The sequence below is a fragment of the Triticum aestivum genome, chromosome 4A, assembly GCF_018294505.1.
Source record: "Triticum aestivum cultivar Chinese Spring chromosome 4A, IWGSC CS RefSeq v2.1, whole genome shotgun sequence".
Lineage (NCBI taxonomy): Eukaryota > Viridiplantae > Streptophyta > Magnoliopsida > Poales > Poaceae > Triticum > Triticum aestivum.
In genome coordinates this window covers 641,727,178-641,752,413 of record NC_057803.1, presented here as the reverse complement: position 1 = coordinate 641,752,413, position 25,236 = coordinate 641,727,178, and the positions used below count along the sequence as shown (strand labels likewise).

General features: G+C 44.8%; 3 protein-coding genes across 3 annotated transcripts; 2 read left to right on the top strand and 1 right to left on the bottom strand.

The window, feature by feature from the left end:
* Positions 1 to 1,244: 1,244 nt before the first annotated feature.
* LOC123087852 (putative multidrug resistance protein) lies at positions 1,245 to 7,395 on the bottom strand. The gene is made up of 6 exons (XM_044509969.1): positions 7,180 to 7,395; positions 7,054 to 7,108; positions 6,297 to 6,933; positions 5,658 to 6,198; positions 2,845 to 3,723; positions 1,245 to 2,755 (listed from the first exon to the last, which is right to left on the bottom strand). Exons 1-6 carry the CDS (start codon positions 7,393 to 7,395, stop codon positions 1,385 to 1,387), a joined length of 3,699 nt encoding a protein of 1,232 aa, XP_044365904.1. The 3' UTR covers positions 1,245 to 1,384.
* A 2,704-nt stretch (positions 7,396 to 10,099) lies between these two features.
* Positions 10,100 to 11,621, top strand: LOC123082851 (uncharacterized). The gene has a single exon (XM_044505085.1). The coding sequence runs from the start codon at positions 10,662 to 10,664 to the stop codon at positions 10,920 to 10,922; it is 261 nt and encodes an 86-aa protein (XP_044361020.1). The 5' UTR covers positions 10,100 to 10,661; the 3' UTR covers positions 10,923 to 11,621.
* A 10,428-nt stretch (positions 11,622 to 22,049) lies between these two features.
* Positions 22,050 to 24,093, top strand: LOC123082850 (uncharacterized). Its single transcript, XM_044505084.1, has one exon. It carries the CDS (start codon positions 22,612 to 22,614, stop codon positions 22,870 to 22,872), a length of 261 nt encoding a protein of 86 aa, XP_044361019.1. The 5' UTR covers positions 22,050 to 22,611; the 3' UTR covers positions 22,873 to 24,093.
* The last annotated feature ends 1,143 nt before the right edge of the window (positions 24,094 to 25,236 follow it).

Below are 25,236 nucleotides of genomic sequence, written 5' to 3'. Positions count from 1 at the left end.
TACCAAAATCTTATGTATGGTTAGTTCAAAAATAGAAAGTTTTGGTTGGGAAAGCAGGAAAAGCCAAGTCGTAGCCCATGGAACGTCACGAGCTGCTGATGCCAAGATCATCTCCAATGGTGACGACACCACTCTGTGCCTCCTGTGCTGGAGTCAAAACATGCAGACACAACTATGAGAAGCACACCATTTCGAAACACTTGCTACAAATGGATGAAGAGGATCATCGGTGAAGTCCTACAAATCCACCGCTGCAGACTACAGAATTGAGAGGGAATTCTTTCATGTAGAATATTTGGATCCTTCATCATAACTTTGATTGTCATCGCTTCATTAATCTCTTGTTAATTCCGCTAACTAACCAGAGTAATGAGACAAACATAACACATCTCATGTTTAATCTCTTAACAACTCTCTCCTCTAGACATTTATTTCGTTTTTCCACTAATGGCCTAACGCTTTGTTGAGAAAATTGACCATTTTTAGTGGGGATTGACCATTTTCTAGTGATTGCATAGAATGACACGAGTCGTCGATGCTAACAAGTGTGTGCATTATATACTGAGATGCAGGGCTTAGCAAAGGTTCAAGCCAGGTTTGATGGGAACACAAACAAACATTTAATGATACTACCAAGTTGCCAGGTTTGATAAGAAAGTACACTTGCATTTTACTCTATCTCTGGCACTGCCCATTTGCATTTTACTCTAATCTCTTTTCATGCATTTAATGTTACTACCAAGTTGGAAAGTAAAGTCACGTTAAAGTCAGTGGTTTTATGAAGTTTACAAGCCCAAACTCACATAGACTCCACACTGAATTCGCACATGCTTTGTTCCAAGTGTTGGTATCAGACATGAAACTCTTAACCACTCCCATAATAATTACTCAATTTCTAACATCTTCGTATTAACATAGGAAAATTACACGCACATACTTGGAAAAAAGGGTCTCTGATCCATTCTTATTTGTTTTTTCGTGTTATTGCCGCCCTGCCCTACAAAATGTAGACGTCATTATTTACTTTTCCTTGCATTTGTTGCCAATCCTCCACAACTGGGTCATGATATAATACTACTTAGTTAATGTTTGTTCTGCTACTTGTGCTTTTTGATGCTTAGCTCATGTTGGTACTAATCTGCGTGTAGTGGTTTCAAATAAATAGATGACAAAAGAATATATAGCTTGCATCACTACAATACATATCCAGTAGTTATATGAATAAACTACAGGAACAGCACTACTTGTATATACGGATACAACAACGGGAGGAAAAATAGCTTACAGTGATCTGTTTATCATTCTTGCTTGCAGTTCTAATTCGAAAAGATCTAAAAAAGGTAAAATTTTGAAAAAGACTGATGTATGGTAGATCATGCAAATATTAGTGTTGGTCGCCCCCTTGTTGCAAACTAACTAAGTTATAATATGTTCCCGAGGAACCCTTTGACATGAGGGACGAGTGTGTGCCCTTTTCCACAATAATTCCTTTGTCAAGCACGGCAATAAGGTCACAGTTTTGGATTGTGCTGAGCCTGTGTGCCACGACCAAACTTGTCCTGCTGACCATCACTCTCTCAAGTGCTTCCTGTACAACCTTTTCGGACTGGCTGTCCAATGCACTTGTAGCCTCATCCAGTAGCAAGATTACTGGGTTCTTCAAGATGGCACGGGCCACTGCAATGCGTTGCTTCTGCCCTCCTGAGAGCTGAACACCTCTCTCGCCACACCATGTACCATATCCATCCGCGAGGTTGCTGATGAATTCGTGTGCATTCGCAGACCTTGCGGCATTCTCAATTTCGTCCTCACTTGTCGTTTCTATGCCATACACAATGTTCTCCCGGATTGTTCCTGCAAATAGTGTTGGCTCCTGGCTGACCAGGCCAATGTGCCGCCGCAGGGCTTGAAGATTATATGTTTTGATGTCCCTGCCATCAATTTTCACCATTCCCCTTAGAGGGTCATAGAATCGCTCTATAAGTGCAATGATGGTTGACTTTCCAGAGCCACTTTGCCCAACCAGTGCTGTTGACTTGCCTGGTTGGATGCTTAATGAGAATCCTTTGAAGATGATCACATTTGGCCTTGAAGGGTATGCAAAGTCGACTTCTGTGATGTCCACCTCACCTTTGAGCTTCTCCGGCTTGTATCCCTCGGGGTTGTCTGGGTCAATGGTTGTTACCCGGTCAAGGATAGCAAATACTGAAGCAACTGCATCAGCACCCTTAGCTAGGTCTGTTGTCATGCTACCTGCATCAGCAATCACACGCCCTGTGCTTATCAGAATCATGTAGGTCTGAAGGAGTTCGTTGGTGGCAATGCGGTGCTCAGCCATGAGCCTGCCACCATACCAGAAGGCTAGGGCCCATGTGCATGTCATCAGGCCCATGGAAGTGCCAAGGCCGAGTCCGGCAATCCATGATTGACGGATGCTTTCCTTCCGCGGTCCATTCTGTGCATGGTTGAAGAGGCCTAAGATGCGCTCTTGGGATGAGAAGGCCGTTATGGTACGGAGGTTGGAGACGGACTCAGCAGCTAGCTTGCTACTTTCGGATTGTGCCTGTATTGACTTCTTGGACATTCTCTTCAATAAGACACTACGAGCATAGAAGCAGACGATGATGAGAGGCTGCGCTGCTATCATGACAAGGGCCAGACGCCAGGCAATGACCAGACCCAGGGTGCAAGCGATAAGCACAGAAGATATTGTCTGGGTCACCAGCGCCATCCGGTCACCCACTAGAGACCTCACCTATGCAAAAAAGAGCATATTATGCTAGGTTAGCTGGATAAATTTCCTTTCATGTATCAACATGCTTAATTTTGTTGTCTTCTACTTACAACGTTGGCATCCTTGGCAAGCTGTGAGCATATGGCACCACTGGAGTTCTCATCGCGGTCGAACCATCCGATCTCGAAAGTGAGGATTTTCCTGAGCATCTGTTCCCTGACCCTCTTGGTGAGGTATTCTCCCATGGCACAGAAGTTGTAATGTTGTCCAATATTGAGCAAGAACGAGAGCACCGCAAGAGCGATGAAGGTGAGTGCATACTTTCTTGTTTTGTCCTTGATCTCGTCGTGATCTGTCAAGAAATAGACCGATATCATGTTTCCCATGGCGTATGCATAAGCAGGTTGGATGCCTCCATACACAACTGCACTCAAGCTTCCCATAAGCGCCTGCCTCCACTCTGGTGCGTTAAGCATGAGCAGCCTTCTGAAGGATGGCGGAGGAAGCTTTGGCTCCTCAATGCTGTCAGCATTACCTACTGACCCGTCTGAACTGGACCTGCTAGCCAAGGAGAATCTCCTGCTGATGTCGTGGCTGCTGGACTGCCTCACAACGGAAGTACTGCCAGCTCCACTAACCTCATCAACCTCATTTGAGTCTCTAGTCTGCTGAAGGCGAACAAGCGATGAGTAGAGGCCATTCTCATCAGCAATGAGCTCGTCGTGGGAGCCTAGCTCCTTGACCTCACCATGCTGCATGACAGCAATCATGCCAGCATTGCGGATAGTGGAGAGGCGATGGGCAATGACGAAAGTTGTCCGACCCAAGGAGGCCAGGTCGAGTGCCTCCTGTACGACACGCTCTGACTCTGTATCCAACGCACTGGTGGCTTCATCAAGGAGGAGGATCTTGGGTGACTTTAGGATTGCTCTGGCTATAGCAATCCTCTGCTTCTGCCCTCCAGACATTTGGACACCACGCTCACCCACCTGTTTTCATTTCGTATATGGTTAATATCAAACGATCGGAGTATGAACCACAACTTAGTTCACAACTTCACAGAATAAGGATGTTTTGGGGAAAAAATGAATAGCTTAAGATGAACTAGTTTCTTCATGAGCTAACACTATTTTAGAAGATATGTCTACCAGTCTGTGTGATAGTCATGCAGAACAATAGTAAAATATATTGATGCAGAAGTGACATGTGTGCTCTAGTCTGTTAATTGTTGCCATGCGGCTATGGCGTATCCTTGATTGACTATAAACATCCATCGTTGCCACTTCTTAGTTTATCTTTACCATTTAGCTCATTGTAGTCATATGGGTTATCCTATTCATCCATCCATGTAAAATTACCCTCCCTACATACTTTGCCTAGAAAATGGAACACAAAACTGCAAATGGCAGTTAAAAGTAATATGTGGCAAGGAATAAGCCAACAACTTGTGTTGATAAATATAAAAGGTATTGGCAGCAAATCTTTATTCTCATACTGGAAACCGAGTCATTTCAAGTATGAAATCAGGTTTGTTTTATCAATTTTTTGGCTGATTATTTGTTTTTCTGAAGCAATTATTCTACCATGTGGTGTCAAATGGTAATATATTTCCTCATATGTGCATGAGCTTTTCATAATCATTGTGTTGGGTCTGTATAAATAGTTAAAAACTGTTATGAACTGATCCTAGCAGGGGTTTTCCCATATTTTTTCTTTTTCTTCAAGAAAACACAAAAGACTTTTTCGTTTCTTTGCATTGAAAAGATAGAAGTTTGTTACAACCCTTCTAAGAGGCCTCCATTTGCCAAGTCAGAGGTAGTGCACTCTTCGCCATGTCTGGCAGGGCACCTGTAGGTAGCGCTCAAACTTGTACACAACTATTCTATCCAGAAATTAAATAATAATGCAAAAAAAGGCATGACTACGTATTGTGTGTCCCATTATGTCCCTTTTTTCTATGTTTCACATCTACTATCCGTGTGTGTTTCACCATAGTCTTAACATGTTATTAGGACGAAGCTCCACCAGGACGCACCATGAGGAGGAGATGGCTTGGAAGCCTAGATCTATAAAGCCAAAACCCTCTCACTTGGATGACCACCACACCAATGATCTTCTGTGCTGCGAAGCAACCTGCATCGAACTTCATGAGATTGTAAGGTACAAACCATCCCCGTAAAATTCAGCCCATCTAGTTTGATTTTTTCTCAAAAAAAATCACGTCTAGATCGAATCTCGTTATTGAACACATGGCCCACTGGATGTGAAATTCCCCCAGCCACCTTCCGCCAGATCCATGGCTGGTGGATGGCTAACCATGGGAGATATAGATGATTGTATGCCAAGGAAGTGGTGGACCGTGCATCATGTACACACTGTGGCAGTACATACACGGTTGATCTGTAAAATTGACCAGTGGATTGGTGCTGAAGGGACCGGCGTAAAACCCATACGTACCTAGATCAAACCGTATGTCTAAAAAACATCTAGGTCGAATAGCATCTGAGAAAAAAAAAACTCTCCAAGGGTCCACACCTGATGTGTATATTTTGTATCATGTTTCAGTAGTATTAATATTTTTGCACTGTGGTGATAAGATTTTTTTAGTATTTTACGGCTAGCTGTTGTTTTGCCCATTTCTCCGGATTTCAGTGTGAAATTTAAGAAGACTTGCAACATTTAAAGGAAAAACCCTTTTTCTTTGGAAAATATGAGGATTGGACGAATTGAGAACCTTCCAAAAGAAGACCAAAGCCAGCAGAGAAGAAAGCACAACCATCTGCACTAATAGAACATTTTTTCTTTTGTGCGAATTGGATCTGGAAATTTTATAGCCTGAACGCGAGGAAATAGTATAGTGAGACAACGGCCTGCAAAGATGAAATAACTATAGATTGTGATCAGTGCCCAGTAAATTATTTACCTGAGTGTCGTACCCTTGAGGCAGCTGGGAGATGAAGTTATGTGCATTGGCGGCCTTGGTGGCGGCGGTGACCTCCTCCGGCGTGGCGTCCTCTTTGCCAACTAGTATGTTCTCCATGATGGTCGTAGCGAAGAGCGCCGGCTCCTGGCTAACAAGCCCCATCTGCGCGCGCAGCCACTTGAGCCGCAGCCGCCGGATGTCCACGCCGTCCAGCGCCACCTCGCCGGCCGACGGGTCATAGAACCTCTCTAGCAGTGCCACCACTGTGGACTTGCCGGACCCGCTGCTGCCTACAAGCGCCGCCGTGCAACCTGCCGGCACGCGCAGGCTGAAGTTGGCGAAGATGGGGCTCTCTGGCCGCGATGGGTAGCAGAACTCCACGTTCTTGAACTCCACCTCACCGGCAACGTTGAGAAGTTCCTCCCCCGTGTCGCTGCCCGAGTCGATCTTGGGCACCCGCCTGATCACCTCCAGCACCCTCTCCCCCGCCGCGCTCGCCTCCGACAGGTACTTGAGGTTCGACAACCCCGACCCGAGTGCCCTGCTTCATTCTTGGTCGTTAACGGCGGCAGCAGCTACCATGGAGTCATGGACTTGGAAACAACGACTAATACTTAAGTAATTATTAGTGTTACGTACAGGCCACCGACGACGGCAGCGGCGGAGACCGCGGAGACGGTGCCGCCCTGGTAGCCATGGTACATGACGAGGCGGCTGCCGTACCAAACGCTGAAGGCCCAGATGGCAAAGGTGACGCCGTTGCTGCCGATGGTGATGCCCTTGGCGAGCCCTTGTTTGATCCCTAGTCGCGCCGACTCCCCGAGCGCCGCCGAGAACTGCACCATGGTGGCACGCTCCGCGGCGAAGGAGCACACGGTGCGCACGGACGAGATAGCCTGTTCGGCGATGGCACCCGGGCGCGTGTACTGCTCCCTGATCCGGCGTGCGAGGCCCATGAGGATGCGGCCGTACATGAACCCCGGGACGACGAGGAGCAGGATCGAAGGCAGCGTCACCAGGGTTAGCTGCCACACTAGCGCAAAGCCGGCAGCGTAGCTGCCAACGAAGGTGGCGGCGTTCATCACCAGGTTGGGCACCTTCTCGCTCAGCACATCCTGCACCACCAGGCTGTCGTTGGAGACGCTGGCAATCACGTCCGCTGTCGACCCCACCTTGAGGTCAAAGTACTCCACGTCCTGCCGGAGCACCGCTGCCAGGTAGCGTGCACGCATCCGCGACGCCTGCCGCTCCGCCGTCCGTGACCAGCAATACCCCTCTGCCGTGCACACACATCACATTCACATGTATAGTATAGTTACTGATTACTGATTTTGCTCCGCCAGCATCCAAATAAAATGAAATATTCTCAGTCTCACACTCACACTCTGTCACTCACCTAGGAACGCCATGACCCAGCTGCCCAACGCCAAGAAGACAAGGTTCCTCGCATTCTGTTCATTACTGGTCAAAGCTGCTACGGTTTAACAATGGGCACAGGTGTGTAGAATTTGTTTATGCGTACCTCGTCCATCTTGGAGCTCAACTCCTGGAGGTGTTCCGGGCCGCTGTTGCCGAGGTCGTTGATGATGAAGCCGGTGATGAGCAGCTTCACCGGTGTCGATAAGCCATCGCCGATGGCGCCCACCAGGCCCACCGCCATCAGCGCCATGTCCATGGCATCCGCGTGCATGAACACTGACATGACCGCCGCCTTCTTGGCGCCTGCTACGCCACCCATGCTGCGTGAACCTGCCAGCCCCTAGCTCGCTACCTAGTTTGGCTTGCTTTCTTTCTGTTGATCGAGCCGCAGCAGAGTTATTTACTTGATAGTTAGTACATCAAGAGCCGTCCAAATTATAAATTTGAAGCTTTGGTGAATGATTGCAATAGCACATTAGTTAGTAGTTAGTACAAAGTAAGCAGTCCACCTAACGACTTGCCGTCCGCATATATATAATGTCTGCATATAAATACTAGGACCATCATTATTACTCTAGTAGCCGTAGTAAATTTGAACTATTATTGGTGTTTCTATACTACGACCGAGGAGTTGTGATCGCTGTGGGAGGCACTAGGTGACTAAATTTTACTGTTTTTAATGTCACTCATTTTGTCAGTATACCGATAGTAACTGCAGGGCCAGTGGTTCAGCTTGGATGCCATCTCCTAAGAAACAAGAAAGAAACCCTGATGCTTTCCTTGGCTCCATCCACAAGCGGCAGCCGGCCAACCTGCCGCTTTCCATCCATGATATCCCGCATGCTCCAAGAAGATGATGATGCCTCAAATGCCACAGGAGGTAGTGCCTGTCCAAGGTAATGTGGTTTGGACTTCCAATCAAGATTCGCAGGCAGGGAGGCAAAACCACATGCAGCCATGGATTGGTGCAAACAGCGAGAGGATCCGAGGAAGGTTGACTATCATCCTGAGATTATTTGAGTACGATGTGTAGATGCGGTCGAGAGAATGCATGGATGACGCATCTCCAGTATCATGCGCTCTGTGGCTGCGGCGTCCTTGTATGTCCGCTAATTATGGAAACATGCTTGGACACTAAAACGTTCATCACGAGACACTATCCTTGGACCTCTCGTGATCAAAGCTTCAATTCATGTCTCTATTTATGCAATACGGAATAATTATTGTTATGGAATAATTTCTAGATGACAATGATTTTGCAACCGCAGATGCATTTTTTGTTCTGGCGAAGTTAGCTTTTGCATTCTTTGTATATCATCAAGGCACCATACTATTAATAGGAATTCATTCTCTCATGGGGATTCGTTTGCATTACACTGTTTTATTAGTTTGTTTGCATTATATTCTATATTTGTATGATACAAGGGTTGTGATTGTGTACCATATTTTGTTAATTGTACTACATGATAAGAAGGGCCAAGTGTGCCTTCTAATGCATGAACTGAATGCTCAAAACAGTGGTGTGCAGGCTGCTTTTTATCTGGAGTGTTAGCCTGTTAGAGGATGTGTGATATAGTTGCTCTCTAGCAACTACAGCAGTTCTTCAGCAGGTGTGTCAGTTTCCTCTTCAAACTCTTGCAGAATATGAGAAGACTTTCCAAGATTGCATCTATGTTGTCTGCTATTGGTTCTCTAGAGTATTAAGACTATCTAGTGGCTTGTTTCTGTCAATGTTTTGTTGGATACGACGTGCATGTTCAGGTGTTGCTGCAATATGCGAATAAGGTGTGTGTCTAAGTGTGTTCGAAGAGCCAGTACTCTAGCAGCTGCTGCTTTTGCATACATAAAATTTTGCATGCTACTCCCTCCATTTCAAAGTACTTGTCGTAGTGCTTGAACTAAAATCATGACAAGTTCCCTAAAAAAAAAGCACAACAAGTATTTTGAAACGGAGTGAGTAGTATGTTTCCATAGTTCTTGTTGCTTTCTATCTGTTAGAGAAGAAAGTTTTGGCAATGCAACTCGATGTATTGATCGGTGCATAACGCACGTATATATGGAGTACATAGTGGGCCTCGATATCAACTATACAAAGACTAGGAGGTGGGCCGAGATACCCAATATACATGCACAACCGTATATTCAAGACTATCCACAAATATCAGTTTGATACTCCCTCGTTTCACCTCACTTTATGATGTGTGCAAGTTTTTTGCCCATATTCTGAATGGTAGTGCCCACTTGCTTGTTTGGACAAAGACAGCCCTGTGGCTGGACATGGGCGTGAAACAGCCTCCTCTGCATGCGGGAGCCCTTTGCACATGGGTCTGGACAGAGTTGGTGGAGGGGTATAATGGTCCAAAGGACATGCGCCAGCGCATGCATTGGTATTGCAGCTCAACAAAGGGCGCACTACAATTAGGAATGAAGGGAGTATAATAATTTAGACCTCCAAGGAAACAACTCATGTGGAAATCGTCCTGTAGAAAAGGAGGGTGATCTCTTTTAACCAAAGAAACCCAATGTTCACACCTATTTGTGTATTCATCCACAGAAGAGGTTTATTGTACTGAATAGAAGTGTTTTACCTAACCTCTAGTATAGGCTATCCAGCACATAGAAGTCAATGTATATACATGAGCAAGTAGCACTGAAAATGAATTTGGCAAATACCAACAGACATCAATGCAAATTACACATAAAAATAGAAGAAGATTGAAAAATTATGAAGCCTAGAAAAATGAGTTCCACCCTCGCTGTTTTTTCTCTTTTTCTTCTTTGAGAAAAGGCTTATTTGGATTGTGGATGATGCTGGCTGATCCTTTCACCGGTCTGCGGAAGGTCGACGGGAGGCTAGAGCACAGCGTCGCCACGTCAGGTTTCGGTTGTTGGCTATGTTTGGTTAATTGAGGGCGATGCAGGCGAAGTGGGTGGGCGGCAGCATGCTAGCGTGCGACAATTCTGCAACCTGATGCACAACAATTAAGCATATTATTGATGCTATAATCGCTGGTGGGGGGAAATTCGATCCTGGTGCAGGCACAGACCCTCCATGCAGCTCTGAGCCATAGGATGATCGATGGATCCACGGATCTGAGCCGTTCCATGGACTTCGCGTCGTTCGCTCTGAGCCATAGGATGATCGACTGATTAGACACTAACGGATTCCGTCGCACCTACCCCCTTGGAGGTTCAAGTCCGAATCTTCTAACACCACAAAATTCAAAGCTGTGGAAATATGGTCTTACTGAAAAATCAGTATACAACAGCAAAGGAAAATCTAATCCAACGGTGATATGCTTCTCAACCTCACGTCGCCCTACCGATATGATTAGGTCAAACCCGGGTATCCTGGTCCGCACGCGCCATCTAACTCCACACGGCACGGTCGCAATCCTCTAGAACTCCGGCTCGTGCTTACTCACCTTCCGAGTTTGAACCGAAGACCATGCGACCCTGTAAAATCCCCAACCCCAACTTCCCACTCGATCACCAAACAAACAAGAATCCCTTCCTTCGTTTGACGAGCAGCAGCAATGAATCGTTCGTACCAGACTGCTTGATCAAAGCATCCGTCAGAGATCCATGGCGATGGAGAGGTTCTTCACGACGCTCGTCTTCTGTGAGGCGCCGCTAGACGGCTATGGCACATCGGTGCTCACCGCCGGCACGGTCAAAAGGCTGGTCTCTCGTGGCGGCGATGCGACCGAGCCGGCGGTGGCTAACAAGCCAGACGCTGAGAAGGAGCAGGGTTTCTTCTCTGGCAAGCCGACTTCCGAAAGGCGCGCTGCTTTCGAGCTTGCCTTCGACGGCGTCAATTGCTTCGACACCATGGTTATGCACTAAGCATGTTAGTTATCTTGATTGAATTTGAGCTGTATGTAAAAACTCGGATCAGTTAGAAATTACTAGAATGCTTGACGCGGACGTGGACTTGTGATTTTTTTTTGTTCATTCGATTGTATTGTACTGTTCGACTGGTCCATAAGCATCAGTACAAATGACAGGATCTTAAAGTGGATATCTAGTAGTATCAGTTTGTAGCTTGGGTTCAGAGTTTATGTAGATCACATCATATTCAGTCAGCCTGTGTTTCTGACTATATATCTTGCACACACTTGGCGGAGGAACAATGCAATTAAGAGGTGTGGCTCTGCTTAACACGATGTTGAATATCTTCTTCCGTCTCTTGCCTTCCGCCAGTCTCTACCTGAAAATTAGACACGCTCCCCCCTCCCCTCCTGCGTGGCTCTCGCGAATGACCGGGGGGAACCCTAGCCGCCCAACCCTGACCCCCTCTCCTCTTCCCTTCCTCCTCGCCGCCACCCAGCGACGCCGTCGGACGAAGCCCGGCCGGTGGTGGCAGCGGCGGGAGCCTCTTCTCCCCCATCGTGCACCATGGCTGGCGCGAGACGTCCGATCGAGCGGGGGCGCTGGGCTATGGCTGGGCCGGCGGCGTGCTCAGTGTTCGACGGCAGGGATGCCTGGTATGTTAGGAAATTGTGGGCTATGCGGTCTACCCTCTAATTCCTCTGCCTTTTCCGTGGTGCCGCTCACAATGCATATTGAGGCTAGAGGATAGGGACCTATTTATAGACTCCACTTCCAGGCGTTTTATTATTCCACCTGTTTCCGGAAAGATCCGTACAACTCCTGGGCAATGTTACCAACCACGATCAAACATGCCAGTTTTCTGAGTCTAAATATACGTCCCTAGCACACATGTGTGAGTCATGTGCCATGATTAGATTGTATATGTGAGATCAACTTCCAATATTAATCATGTGGGTCAACAGTCTGCAGAGCCGGTCCTGCAAAACAAACCCAGCTCTTCCACCCTGTGATGTCCCGTAAAAATGCGTACTTACATATAAATTCCAATAGAGTCGATCCCTATTAATTCCTCTATGGTATTCCATCACAGTCGTCCTCGGCACCTCGAATATTACTTCCTCGAGTGAAATTCCGTATCGGTTATTCCCCATCACAAACATCAATAATATGAATAATTCCAAGTTGATTTAAATAAATAATAATCACCTTGAATAAATGTTGAAAGCCACATAAATATCCAACATCTCCCACTTGGCTGAAACATATTAATCAATAAATGAAGTTCCATGTGCAAACATGTTTTGAAAAGAACTCCTGACTATTGTCAGTGAACCTGCACCGTATTAGTATTATTATACAATAAATGAAATATACGTACCTGAGTTTAATCATTTGACACCTTGTCTATACAATATATCTTCCTCAATTGTGTTTACTTTTAACCATAAACTTCAAAATAAGTGACAAGTTGTGATGCACATTCCACGATCATATATGATGTGTGGATTCCCTTAACGACACATATTTCCTTCCATCGCTTGAATGCGACAATAGATTCCGGTAGCTAAGGTTGATAGTATTATGAAAATATATACAAATTCCAATACCATTTAGTATCCCTTTTTTTCCAGGAGTTCGAAGATAATTCCTCACTGAGTATGATTCCCCTTATCAAGGTATTTCAACATGTTTTCAATTTTCCATAGAAAAATGTATCAAAACACTTCCTATGTATTTCCACTCCAAAAATTGGATGTTTCAAATATGCCTTTCATTTGAAAGTTAAAAGTTAACCAAGCTTTCACTTCCATCAATGTGAATTTGTCATTGCAAACAACAAGAACAGTGTTAGCATATACAAATAATGCAAAATACTTTACACTTACATTTGCAGATGACCGCTTTGCTTCATTTAGAAACCATGTGATATGTTATTCCATTGATGTAAGCTTGTTATAAGACCATCATTAATATATTGAATTAGAAAACCCTGCCTTATTTCCTCTTTCCCTAAATTCCAGAGAAAGAGTTTCCACAAAATATGTTTTCCATTGTGTAAAATTTGAATAACAACAGTGACATTACAATATTCCATTCAACAAAATTCCTTGTAAATTTGGGAAGAAAACTTACGAGCAATGGGCTTGCGGTTGTTTCGTGAGATAATAAGTTCCCACTCTGTATTCTTCCTCCTTGAGTTTCTTCCCGCATTTGTTCCACCCATAGTTGACACTCATGAAAAATGTAAGCCTCCTTTAAGAGACTTTAGTTATTCCTCTAATAAAAAAAATAGAGTAGCTTCCTCCAACAACACATAACAATTATCCAGACATGATATTCCAAGCTAATTCCTCCCACTTATCTTAAGCATGTTAGTGTTAGGAGTTCCACTTGTAGTTTCCTTTGGTGTCAAGATTATATTCCAGTATAATTGCCAATTATTCCACCATTATCCATAAAATATTGTGCTCCCACTTTCCACCAGTTTTCCTTTTCCAGATCACAAAACATACCCTTGATCCATTAGAATAAAAATTAATAAATTCCTGGTGTGTGCTTTGTAGTAGTTGAGAATTTCTTGCCACAATAAAATACTTCTTTCCAGTCTACAAACCATATGGAGTGACTCTGCTCGATGAAAAAAAATATGAACACAATATGTAATGCTTCCTCCAAAGAAAAATAAGGGACTATCAAGGATATTCAATTCCTCCTTTCAATTATGAAGTATAAGGGAGTATTAAAGATATATTCAATTCGTCCATTAAATTTTGAAGTATAAGGTACAATACAGTGGTGAATGAAGTTCCATGCTTGTTACGTATCCATATGATATATTTCCTGAAGTATAATCCCCCACCAATCAGTTGTTAAACCTTTGAAATCCTTTAATCAACAGATTTTCCACTTCGGTATTAGACTTGTATTTGAAAGATAAACATAACATACCAAGTGCGGTCAAGAGTCAAAGATGAATGAGATAAAATAAATGATCTGACCTCTGGTGGGAGTATCCAAAGAGATACTGTATGTATAATAAAAATGATGTGAAACTTTTTATCTCCTTCCACCTTAAGAAAAGGCGTGCAAGTCAAATACACATTATATATGTGCTTCATAAAACCAAATTCCTCCCACTAAAGTTTTGAATTATAGAATCAGTAAGCCATTCAAGCCATTCAATTTGGTTCCATGATATGTTACAAAGTCGTCCATGACAAAAATATTCCAAGCATGTGTTCCCATTATCAGCATTCCTCTCTATGAGTTTCCCCAAATAACAATTTGGGTTGCTAACTTCCAATGGACCATCAAGAAAGAATAGACCATTGTGTGAAATTCCGTAATGCACTAGTTTTATCCTTGAGCAATATTTCCACTCTTCCTTTTCCAAATAGTATTTCATAAATAATGTGTTCCAAGATAGAACCATAAGTTAAATCCCTTCGCACTGAAGTTGCATATAGAGTGTTCTATAACAATATTACTTTTCCTTCACCAGGGAGTTTCATGGAAAATTTTCCAATTCCAAATTGTATAAGATTTGGCAGTAATTAATGACAAAACACACAATATATATTATTTTCTTTGGTACTGTTAGCATGCCAATAAAATTGCTATTGTATTCCTTAAGTTTCCATGGAGTGGTTCCCATCTTCCTCCATAAATAAGTGATTGTCATAATAGACATTTTTTGAATTCTTTCTCATGCAAGGTTAGTATAATAGTGTATCCATCAAGATTAATTTTCCTCCACAACAGAGTTTGAGGGCATAATTTCCAATTCCAGGTTTATTAACTTTAGCATTTCCTTGGAATTGTTTGCATGGAAGTGAAACACTATATCATTGTAAACGATAACCAGAATGCACAACACGACTATTTTGAAAAATAGTGGTAAAATAAAAAAAAATCCATGCATACAAATTATAGACATACCTTCCTCTTTGCCAATTGCATTGATAAAATATTATACCTTCCTCTTCGAGGTGCAACCAATAATATTTGATCATATCCTTCCCTCAAAGAGTTTCTATCTTCCTCCATAGAGCAGATAATATTCCATATTGCATATTAAATGACCACTCAGGGTGAAAAAAAATTGATTATTCCAATCAATTTGGCATAGAGTTTAGAATAGCCATGACATACATTTAAATATATACATATATTTCCTCTGCGATCAACTTGTAGAACTTGACGTCTGGATTTGTATGCCAAGAATTAATTCCTCGCTTCCTTAGGGGAAAAGAGCCAAACAGGCCAGATGGAAAGTACCCTGTGAATTATGAGCTTGCTCAATTCGTCAAATTGACCACTGGTCGTGCAAGTAGTAACAATAGCAGCGACAGACAGCTTTCCTCGTTCCCCATGCCAAAAACTGTAGCAGTAGGCGTGGGCAAGCCCTGCAGTTTTCGTCTTCCCCGAGCAGCTAGCTCGTTCCACACAAGGCGCCTGTTCCGCGCGAGTTCGACGAGGGGCAACGCGCCAACTTTGACGCGTGTGGATATTCGTCGACGGGCTTCGTTCGTGGGCTCAATTCCGAAGCAAGGCGCCGGCAATGACGTACACGTAGTTAGAAGCTAACCTGATTGATTCCTTGTAGTACGTAGAACCCGATTGATTCTGGAGCAGATTCGACCGGAGCAGGCACATGTATACTTGATTTCCTCCGTCCTTGATCCATGTATAAACATGTACACATCCAACCGGAGCAGCTAAACAAGTTGTCATCTTTCCTGTTGTTCCTCGATCCGTACACAGAGGAAAAACAATCTGCACACGTGGACAGAGTTTAATATTGAATTCCTGATGACGGGAGACTCAGGAGTATATCTTCAATCCCAGATCCAATCTAAGACGAATCAGCAAACAATTTTGTGCAGCAATTCCTGCCATGTTTTCGATCGCACGGATGTATGAATCTGTTCCTACTCCACTCTTTCGAACTTGAATGATAGCAAGTACTAGTACTGGAACTCCTCAATCGAACCAAACCCTCACCAAAGGCCTACTACTAGTCTTCCTTCTCGATGTAGTGTTCCCCATAAGACAGGATTAAAGTACTAGTTTCCAGATCGGGTGAAATCTTGGCCGAATTGGTGCGTGCTTTCATGGGGCGCAATACAGCGCATCGGCTGATCCAGCGGCACATCAGCGCGCTACCGGACGAGCGTGGAAAAAACGGCGGCGAGAGGCTTGCGGTGGACGATGACAGAGTTGCAGTGGAATCAGAAGCTACCAACGGCGATACAGGCAGAGTTAGCAGCGGAACGGATCGGCGATGGCGTGGATTTGGCCGGTGATTAGGGTTAGGGTGACCGCAACCGAACCTTGCTCATGATGCCAATGTTAGGAAATTATGGGATATGCGGTCTACCCTCTAATTCCTCTGCCTTTTCCGTGGTGCCGCTCACAATGCATATTCAGGCTAGAGGGTAGGGACCTATTTATAGACTCCACTTCCAGGCGTTTTATTATTCCACCTGTTTCCGGAAAGATCCGTACGACTCCTGGGCAATGTTACCAACCACGATCAAACATGCCAGTTTTCTGGGTAAATATACGTCCCTAGCACACATGTGTGAGTCATGTGCCATGATTAGATTGTATATGTGAGATCAACTTCCAATATTAATCATGTGGGTCAACAGTCTGCAGAGCCGGTCCTGCAAAACAAACCCAGCTCTTCCACCCTGTGATGTCCCGGAAAAATACGTACTTACATATAAATTCCAATAGAGTCGATCCCTATTAATTCCTCTATGGTATTCCATCACAGTCGTCCTCGGCACCTCGAATATTACTTCCTCGAGTGAAATTCCGTATCGGTTATTCCCCATCACAAACATCAATAATATGAATAATTCCAAGTTGATTTAAATAAATAATAATCACCTTGAATAAATGTTGAAAGCCACATAAATATCCAACATGGTAGGGATGCCCCGGCGAGTGGAGGGCACGTCTGCAATGTGGCGGCAGTGGGAGATCATGATTTGGGCGGTGGCATGCTGGTGCGCGTCACGCCAAATCCACCCGGATCCGGCTCCTGGATGGCGGTGGGCGGCGTGGGGCGTTGGCAGAGGTCCGTCATAGTCTCTTTGTGGGGTAGTCTACAGCGCCGCTGCTGCAGCCACGGTGGTCATTCGGTCTGCACGTGGCAACGGCGGGTCTCTCCCGCGGTTGTTTGTCTGCCTCAGGGGTGAGCTCCCTCCCTCTTCTATGGATTCAGCGACGGGCTCGTCTGGCCGAGGTGGCTCCATGGTGTAGTGTGGGTGCGCGTGAGGCCAGCTGGAGGTGGCGGGGGACTCCGGGCAGGGGGCACGGTGCCCCCTCCGTTGCATCTGGCGGTTGCTTCGGGTGGCCGCCGGAGTTCGCCTAGCCCAGATCCAGCCGCCAAGGTCATTGACCCTGCCAAGGTGTTGGCTTTGGGGTGGAAGGGGGTCTTCTGCTCAGTTCCGATCGGCTGCATCAGGTTAGTGTGCCCTGGATGAGGGTGGGGCTCGGATGCCGTGGCGGCGGCCCGGTTGGTGGTAGACGGGGTGCTCATGGGCGATGCACGTGGCTCGGGCGCTGTCCGGTCACCATGGCCGTGTGGGCGGCATGTTGACTGGGGTGGGGTCGTTCAATGCTGGCGTTGCGGTTGTCCGTAACCCAATCCGGTGACGGTGAGTGTTGGCCGGGGTGAAAACCCGCTCTGCATTGCCAGGCCGACGGCGGCGGCGTTCTGACATCGTCCCCTTCTTGAAGGGGCCGTTGTGGCATCTCATTTGTCGTCGGGTGCTTCGCAGGAAACCCTATTCCTTGGATTGGGTGGTGATGACGCGATGGTGTCGTTCCCTTCCTCAAGGTGCTGCCTTGGAGCTTGTTGTTCGTCTTACACGGCGTCTCCTATTCGTGGTGGCGCGCGCACAGTTAGGGTCCCGATGACTTTGTAGTAGTGCTTAGCATTTTCATCATATGCTTGCTGCTAGGATTTTGGTGGGGTCGTTATGCTATTTTCAGCATCTTTGTATCCAGCCTTGGGCATGTGTGGTGTGTTGTGTGTGGGTATGTACCGGCAAGTTTCGGTTGGTTGCTTTCTTTGTAAAGCGGGGGAAACCCTTTTTCATCCGCCTGAAAATAAGTAGTATAAGAGGAAGAGAATTAAACCCATTAAGCTACGCGTGAAGGGCGGCCAACCAGCTATGACACGTAGCGCAAGCTGGTTGACCGCAGTGATAAATTTTTTGAAATTTTTTTAGATGATACGTGTGAAGGGCGGCCAACCAGCTATGACATGTGGCGCAAGTTGGTTGGCTGTGATGAGAAATTTTTTAGATGAAGGTGTGGATTACTTTTTAAATGTATTTTTCTTTTTAGATGGAGGTGAGGAACTCTGGTATTTTTTAAATGAAGGGTTATGCAAAATGGCACTCGCTGATAGGTTACGGTGGTAATTTTTTTCGAAACTGCTGTGCACACAACATATGTGGTGAACGACCCTTGCACGATGGTCTATCCAGCGGTTTGCAAACAGCTTTTGCCATGCATGGACGGCTTCAATGGCTTGTCGTTCATAAATCGTCTACTTATTGTCGTTTGTATAGCAGTGTTCAAATTTCTTTACTTCTTTTTTAGATGACAGTGAGGATTTTTTTTTCGAGATGACTTTTAAGCGAAGACGAAGACTCTATGTATTTTTTTTCTTAAATGAAAATATGCGCACAATTTCTTTTTAAGCGGCGCCAGAGGATGGCGCCCCAACCACTAGTAATAGTGAGGATAGAACAAAATTAGAGGCGGAGAATAGAAGCCCTTATTTTATATCCCACGCTTACCATTTGTCAAAAGAACAGCCCGCCCTTTGCTTTGCAATGTTGCACAGAAACAGAATGTGGATAACAACTAACTCAATCTTGAAGTCTGTAAGTCTGTAAGTCCGTAACTCAATCTTCGCCAAGGGCACGCGCAGCATCACATTCACATGTATAGTATAGTTACACATCACATTCACATGTATAGTATAGTTACTGATTACTGATTTTGCTCCGCCAGCATCCAAATAAAATGAAATATTCTCAGTCTCACACTCACACTCTGTCACTCACCTAGGAACGCCATGACCCAGCTGCCCAACGCCAAGAAGACAAGGTTCCTCGCATTCTGTTCATTACTGGTCAAAGCTGCTACGGTTTAACAATGGGCACAGGTGTGTAGAATTTGTTTATGCGTACCTCGTCCATCTTGGAGCTCAACTCCTGGAGGTGTTCCGGGCCGCTGTTGCCGAGGTCGTTGATGATGAAGCCGGTGATGAGCAGCTTCACCGGTGTCGATAAGCCATCGCCGATGGCGCCCACCAGGCCCACCGCCATCAGCGCCATGTCCATGGCATCCGCGTGCATGAACACTGACATGACCGCCGCCTTCTTGGCGCCTGCTACGCCACCCATGCTGCGTGAACCTGCCAGCCCCTAGCTCGCTACCTAGTTTGGCTTGCTTTCTTTCTGTTGATCGAGCCGCAGCAGAGTTATTTACTTGATAGTTAGTACATCAAGAGCCGTCCAAATTATAAATTTGAAGCTTTGGTGAATGATTGCAATAGCACATTAGTTAGTAGTTAGTACAAAGTAAGCAGTCCACCTAACGACTTGCCGTCCGCATATATATAATGTCTGCATATAAATACTAGGACCATCATTATTACTCTAGTAGCCGTAGTAAATTTGAACTATTATTGGTGTTTCTATACTACGACCGAGGAGTTGTGATCGCTGTGGGAGGCACTAGGTGACTAAATTTTACTGTTTTTAATGTCACTCATTTTGTCAGTATACCGATAGTAACTGCAGGGCCAGTGGTTCAGCTTGGATGCCATCTCCTAAGAAACAAGAAAGAAACCCTGATGCTTTCCTTGGCTCCATCCACAAGCGGCAGCCGGCCAACCTGCCGCTTTCCATCCATGATATCCCGCATGCTCCAAGAAGATGATGATGCCTCAAATGCCACAGGAGGTAGTGCCTGTCCAAGGTAATGTGGTTTGGACTTCCAATCAAGATTCGCAGGCAGGGAGGCAAAACCACATGCAGCCATGGATTGGTGCAAACAGCGAGAGGATCCGAGGAAGGTTGACTATCATCCTGAGATTATTTGAGTACGATGTGTAGATGCGGTCGAGAGAATGCATGGATGACGCATCTCCAGTATCATGCGCTCTGTGGCTGCGGCGTCCTTGTATGTCCGCTAATTATGGAAACATGCTTGGACACTAAAACGTTCATCACGAGACACTATCCTTGGACCTCTCGTGATCAAAGCTTCAATTCATGTCTCTATTTATGCAATACGGAATAATTATTGTTATGGAATAATTTCTAGATGACAATGATTTTGCAACCGCAGATGCATTTTTTGTTCTGGCGAAGTTAGCTTTTGCATTCTTTGTATATCATCAAGGCACCATACTATTAATAGGAATTCATTCTCTCATGGGGATTCGTTTGCATTACACTGTTTTATTAGTTTGTTTGCATTATATTCTATATTTGTATGATACAAGGGTTGTGATTGTGTACCATATTTTGTTAATTGTACTACATGATAAGAAGGGCCAAGTGTGCCTTCTAATGCATGAACTGAATGCTCAAAACAGTGGTGTGCAGGCTGCTTTTTATCTGGAGTGTTAGCCTGTTAGAGGATGTGTGATATAGTTGCTCTCTAGCAACTACAGCAGTTCTTCAGCAGGTGTGTCAGTTTCCTCTTCAAACTCTTGCAGAATATGAGAAGACTTTCCAAGATTGCATCTATGTTGTCTGCTATTGGTTCTCTAGAGTATTAAGACTATCTAGTGGCTTGTTTCTGTCAATGTTTTGTTGGATACGACGTGCATGTTCAGGTGTTGCTGCAATATGCGAATAAGGTGTGTGTCTAAGTGTGTTCGAAGAGCCAGTACTCTAGCAGCTGCTGCTTTTGCATACATAAAATTTTGCATGCTACTCCCTCCATTTCAAAGTACTTGTCGTAGTGCTTGAACTAAAATCATGACAAGTTCCCTAAAAAAAAAGCACAACAAGTATTTTGAAACGGAGTGAGTAGTATGTTTCCATAGTTCTTGTTGCTTTCTATCTGTTAGAGAAGAAAGTTTTGGCAATGCAACTCGATGTATTGATCGGTGCATAACGCACGTATATATGGAGTACATAGTGGGCCTCGATATCAACTATACAAAGACTAGGAGGTGGGCCGAGATACCCAATATACATGCACAACCGTATATTCAAGACTATCCACAAATATCAGTTTGATACTCCCTCGTTTCACCTCACTTTATGATGTGTGCAAGTTTTTTGCCCATATTCTGAATGGTAGTGCCCACTTGCTTGTTTGGACAAAGACAGCCCTGTGGCTGGACATGGGCGTGAAACAGCCTCCTCTGCATGCGGGAGCCCTTTGCACATGGGTCTGGACAGAGTTGGTGGAGGGGTATAATGGTCCAAAGGACATGCGCCAGCGCATGCATTGGTATTGCAGCTCAACAAAGGGCGCACTACAATTAGGAATGAAGGGAGTATAATAATTTAGACCTCCAAGGAAACAACTCATGTGGAAATCGTCCTGTAGAAAAGGAGGGTGATCTCTTTTAACCAAAGAAACCCAATGTTCACACCTATTTGTGTATTCATCCACAGAAGAGGTTTATTGTACTGAATAGAAGTGTTTTACCTAACCTCTAGTATAGGCTATCCAGCACATAGAAGTCAATGTATATACATGAGCAAGTAGCACTGAAAATGAATTTGGCAAATACCAACAGACATCAATGCAAATTACACATAAAAATAGAAGAAGATTGAAAAATTATGAAGCCTAGAAAAATGAGTTCCACCCTCGCTGTTTTTTCTCTTTTTCTTCTTTGAGAAAAGGCTTATTTGGATTGTGGATGATGCTGGCTGATCCTTTCACCGGTCTGCGGAAGGTCGACGGGAGGCTAGAGCACAGCGTCGCCACGTCAGGTTTCGGTTGTTGGCTATGTTTGGTTAATTGAGGGCGATGCAGGCGAAGTGGGTGGGCGGCAGCATGCTAGCGTGCGACAATTCTGCAACCTGATGCACAACAATTAAGCATATTATTGATGCTATAATCGCTGGTGGGGGGAAATTCGATCCTGGTGCAGGCACAGACCCTCCATGCAGCTCTGAGCCATAGGATGATCGATGGATCCACGGATCTGAGCCGTTCCATGGACTTCGCGTCGTTCGCTCTGAGCCATAGGATGATCGACTGATTAGACACTAACGGATTCCGTCGCACCTACCCCCTTGGAGGTTCAAGTCCGAATCTTCTAACACCACAAAATTCAAAGCTGTGGAAATATGGTCTTACTGAAAAATCAGTATACAACAGCAAAGGAAAATCTAATCCAACGGTGATATGCTTCTCAACCTCACGTCGCCCTACCGATATGATTAGGTCAAACCCGGGTATCCTGGTCCGCACGCGCCATCTAACTCCACACGGCACGGTCGCAATCCTCTAGAACTCCGGCTCGTGCTTACTCACCTTCCGAGTTTGAACCGAAGACCATGCGACCCTGTAAAATCCCCAACCCCAACTTCCCACTCGATCACCAAACAAACAAGAATCCCTTCCTTCGTTTGACGAGCAGCAGCAATGAATCGTTCGTACCAGACTGCTTGATCAAAGCATCCGTCAGAGATCCATGGCGATGGAGAGGTTCTTCACGACGCTCGTCTTCTGTGAGGCGCCGCTAGACGGCTATGGCACATCGGTGCTCACCGCCGGCACGGTCAAAAGGCTGGTCTCTCGTGGCGGCGATGCGACCGAGCCGGCGGTGGCTAACAAGCCAGACGCTGAGAAGGAGCAGGGTTTCTTCTCTGGCAAGCCGACTTCCGAAAGGCGCGCTGCTTTCGAGCTTGCCTTCGACGGCGTCAATTGCTTCGACACCATGGTTATGCACTAAGCATGTTAGTTATCTTGATTGAATTTGAGCTGTATGTAAAAACTCGGATCAGTTAGAAATTACTAGAATGCTTGACGCGGACGTGGACTTGTGATTTTTTTTTGTTCATTCGATTGTATTGTACTGTTCGACTGGTCCATAAGCATCAGTACAAATGACAGGATCTTAAAGTGGATATCTAGTAGTATCAGTTTGTAGCTTGGGTTCAGAGTTTATGTAGATCACATCATATTCAGTCAGCCTGTGTTTCTGACTATATATCTTGCACACACTTGGCGGAGGAACAATGCAATTAAGAGGTGTGGCTCTGCTTAACACGATGTTGAATATCTTCTTCCGTCTCTTGCCTTCCGCCAGTCTCTACCTGAAAATTAGACACGCTCCCCCCTCCCCTCCTGCGTGGCTCTCGCGAATGACCGGGGGGAACCCTAGCCGCCCAACCCTGACCCCCTCTCCTCTTCCCTTCCTCCTCGCCGCCACCCAGCGACGCCGTCGGACGAAGCCCGGCCGGTGGTGGCAGCGGCGGGAGCCTCTTCTCCCCCATCGTGCACCATGGCTGGCGCGAGACGTCCGATCGAGCGGGGGCGCTGGGCTATGGCTGGGCCGGCGGCGTGCTCAGTGTTCGACGGCAGGGATGCCTGGTATGTTAGGAAATTGTGGGCTATGCGGTCTACCCTCTAATTCCTCTGCCTTTTCCGTGGTGCCGCTCACAATGCATATTCAGGCTAGAGGATAGGGACCTATTTATAGACTCCACTTCCAGGCGTTTTATTATTCCACCTGTTTCCGGAAAGATCCGTACAACTCCTGGGCAATGTTACCAACCACGATCAAACATGCCAGTTTTCTGAGTCTAAATATACGTCCCTAGCACACATGTGTGAGTCATGTGCCATGATTAGATTGTATATGTGAGATCAACTTCCAATATTAATCATGTGGGTCAACAGTCTGCAGAGCCGGTCCTGCAAAACAAACCCAGCTCTTCCACCCTGTGATGTCCCGTAAAAATGCGTACTTACATATAAATTCCAATAGAGTCGATCCCTATTAATTCCTCTATGGTATTCCATCACAGTCGTCCTCGGCACCTCGAATATTACTTCCTCGAGTGAAATTCCGTATCGGTTATTCCCCATCACAAACATCAATAATATGAATAATTCCAAGTTGATTTAAATAAATAATAATCACCTTGAATAAATGTTGAAAGCCACATAAATATCCAACATCTCCCACTTGGCTGAAACATATTAATCAATAAATGAAGTTCCATGTGCAAACATGTTTTGAAAAGAACTCCTGACTATTGTCAGTGAACCTGCACCGTATTAGTATTATTATACAATAAATGAAATATACGTACCTGAGTTTAATCATTTGACACCTTGTCTATACAATATATCTTCCTCAATTGTGTTTACTTTTAACCATAAACTTCAAAATAAGTGACAAGTTGTGATGCACATTCCACGATCATATATGATGTGTGGATTCCCTTAACGACACATATTTCCTTCCATCGCTTGAATGCGACAATAGATTCCGGTAGCTAAGGTTGATAGTATTATGAAAATATATACAAATTCCAATACCATTTAGTATCCCTTTTTTTCCAGGAGTTCGAAGATAATTCCTCACTGAGTATGATTCCCCTTATCAAGGTATTTCAACATGTTTTCAATTTTCCATAGAAAAATGTATCAAAACACTTCCTATGTATTTCCACTCCAAAAATTGGATGTTTCAAATATGCCTTTCATTTGAAAGTTAAAAGTTAACCAAGCTTTCACTTCCATCAATGTGAATTTGTCATTGCAAACAACAAGAACAGTGTTAGCATATACAAATAATGCAAAATACTTTACACTTACATTTGCAGATGACCGCTTTGCTTCATTTAGAAACCATGTGATATGTTATTCCATTGATGTAAGCTTGTTATAAGACCATCATTAATATATTGAATTAGAAAACCCTGCCTTATTTCCTCTTTCCCTAAATTCCAGAGAAAGAGTTTCCACAAAATATGTTTTCCATTGTGTAAAATTTGAATAACAACAGTGACATTACAATATTCCATTCAACAAAATTCCTTGTAAATTTGGGAAGAAAACTTACGAGCAATGGGCTTGCGGTTGTTTCGTGAGATAATAAGTTCCCACTCTGTATTCTTCCTCCTTGAGTTTCTTCCCGCATTTGTTCCACCCATAGTTGACACTCATGAAAAATGTAAGCCTCCTTTAAGAGACTTTAGTTATTCCTCTAATAAAAAAAATAGAGTAGCTTCCTCCAACAACACATAACAATTATCCAGACATGATATTCCAAGCTAATTCCTCCCACTTATCTTAAGCATGTTAG

Bases quoted from the DNA above. Each gene is read 5' to 3' on its own strand.
- LOC123087852 (XM_044509969.1), bottom strand. From the start codon at position 7,395: ATGGGTGGCGTAGCAGGCGCCAAGAAGGCGGCGGTCATGTCAGTGTTC. The intron at 7,109-7,179 runs GTACGCATAAAC...AGTAATGAACAG, and splicing joins TGAGCTCCAAGATGGACGAG to AATGCGAGGAACCTTGTCTT. The intron at 6,934-7,053 runs GTGAGTGACAGA...TGTGCACGGCAG, and splicing joins CTGGGTCATGGCGTTCCTAG to AGGGGTATTGCTGGTCACGG.
- LOC123082850 (XM_044505084.1), top strand. From the start codon at position 22,612: ATGGCGATGGAGAGGTTCTTCACGACGCTCGTCTTCTGTGAGGCGCCG.
- LOC123082851 (XM_044505085.1), top strand. From the start codon at position 10,662: ATGGCGATGGAGAGGTTCTTCACGACGCTCGTCTTCTGTGAGGCGCCG.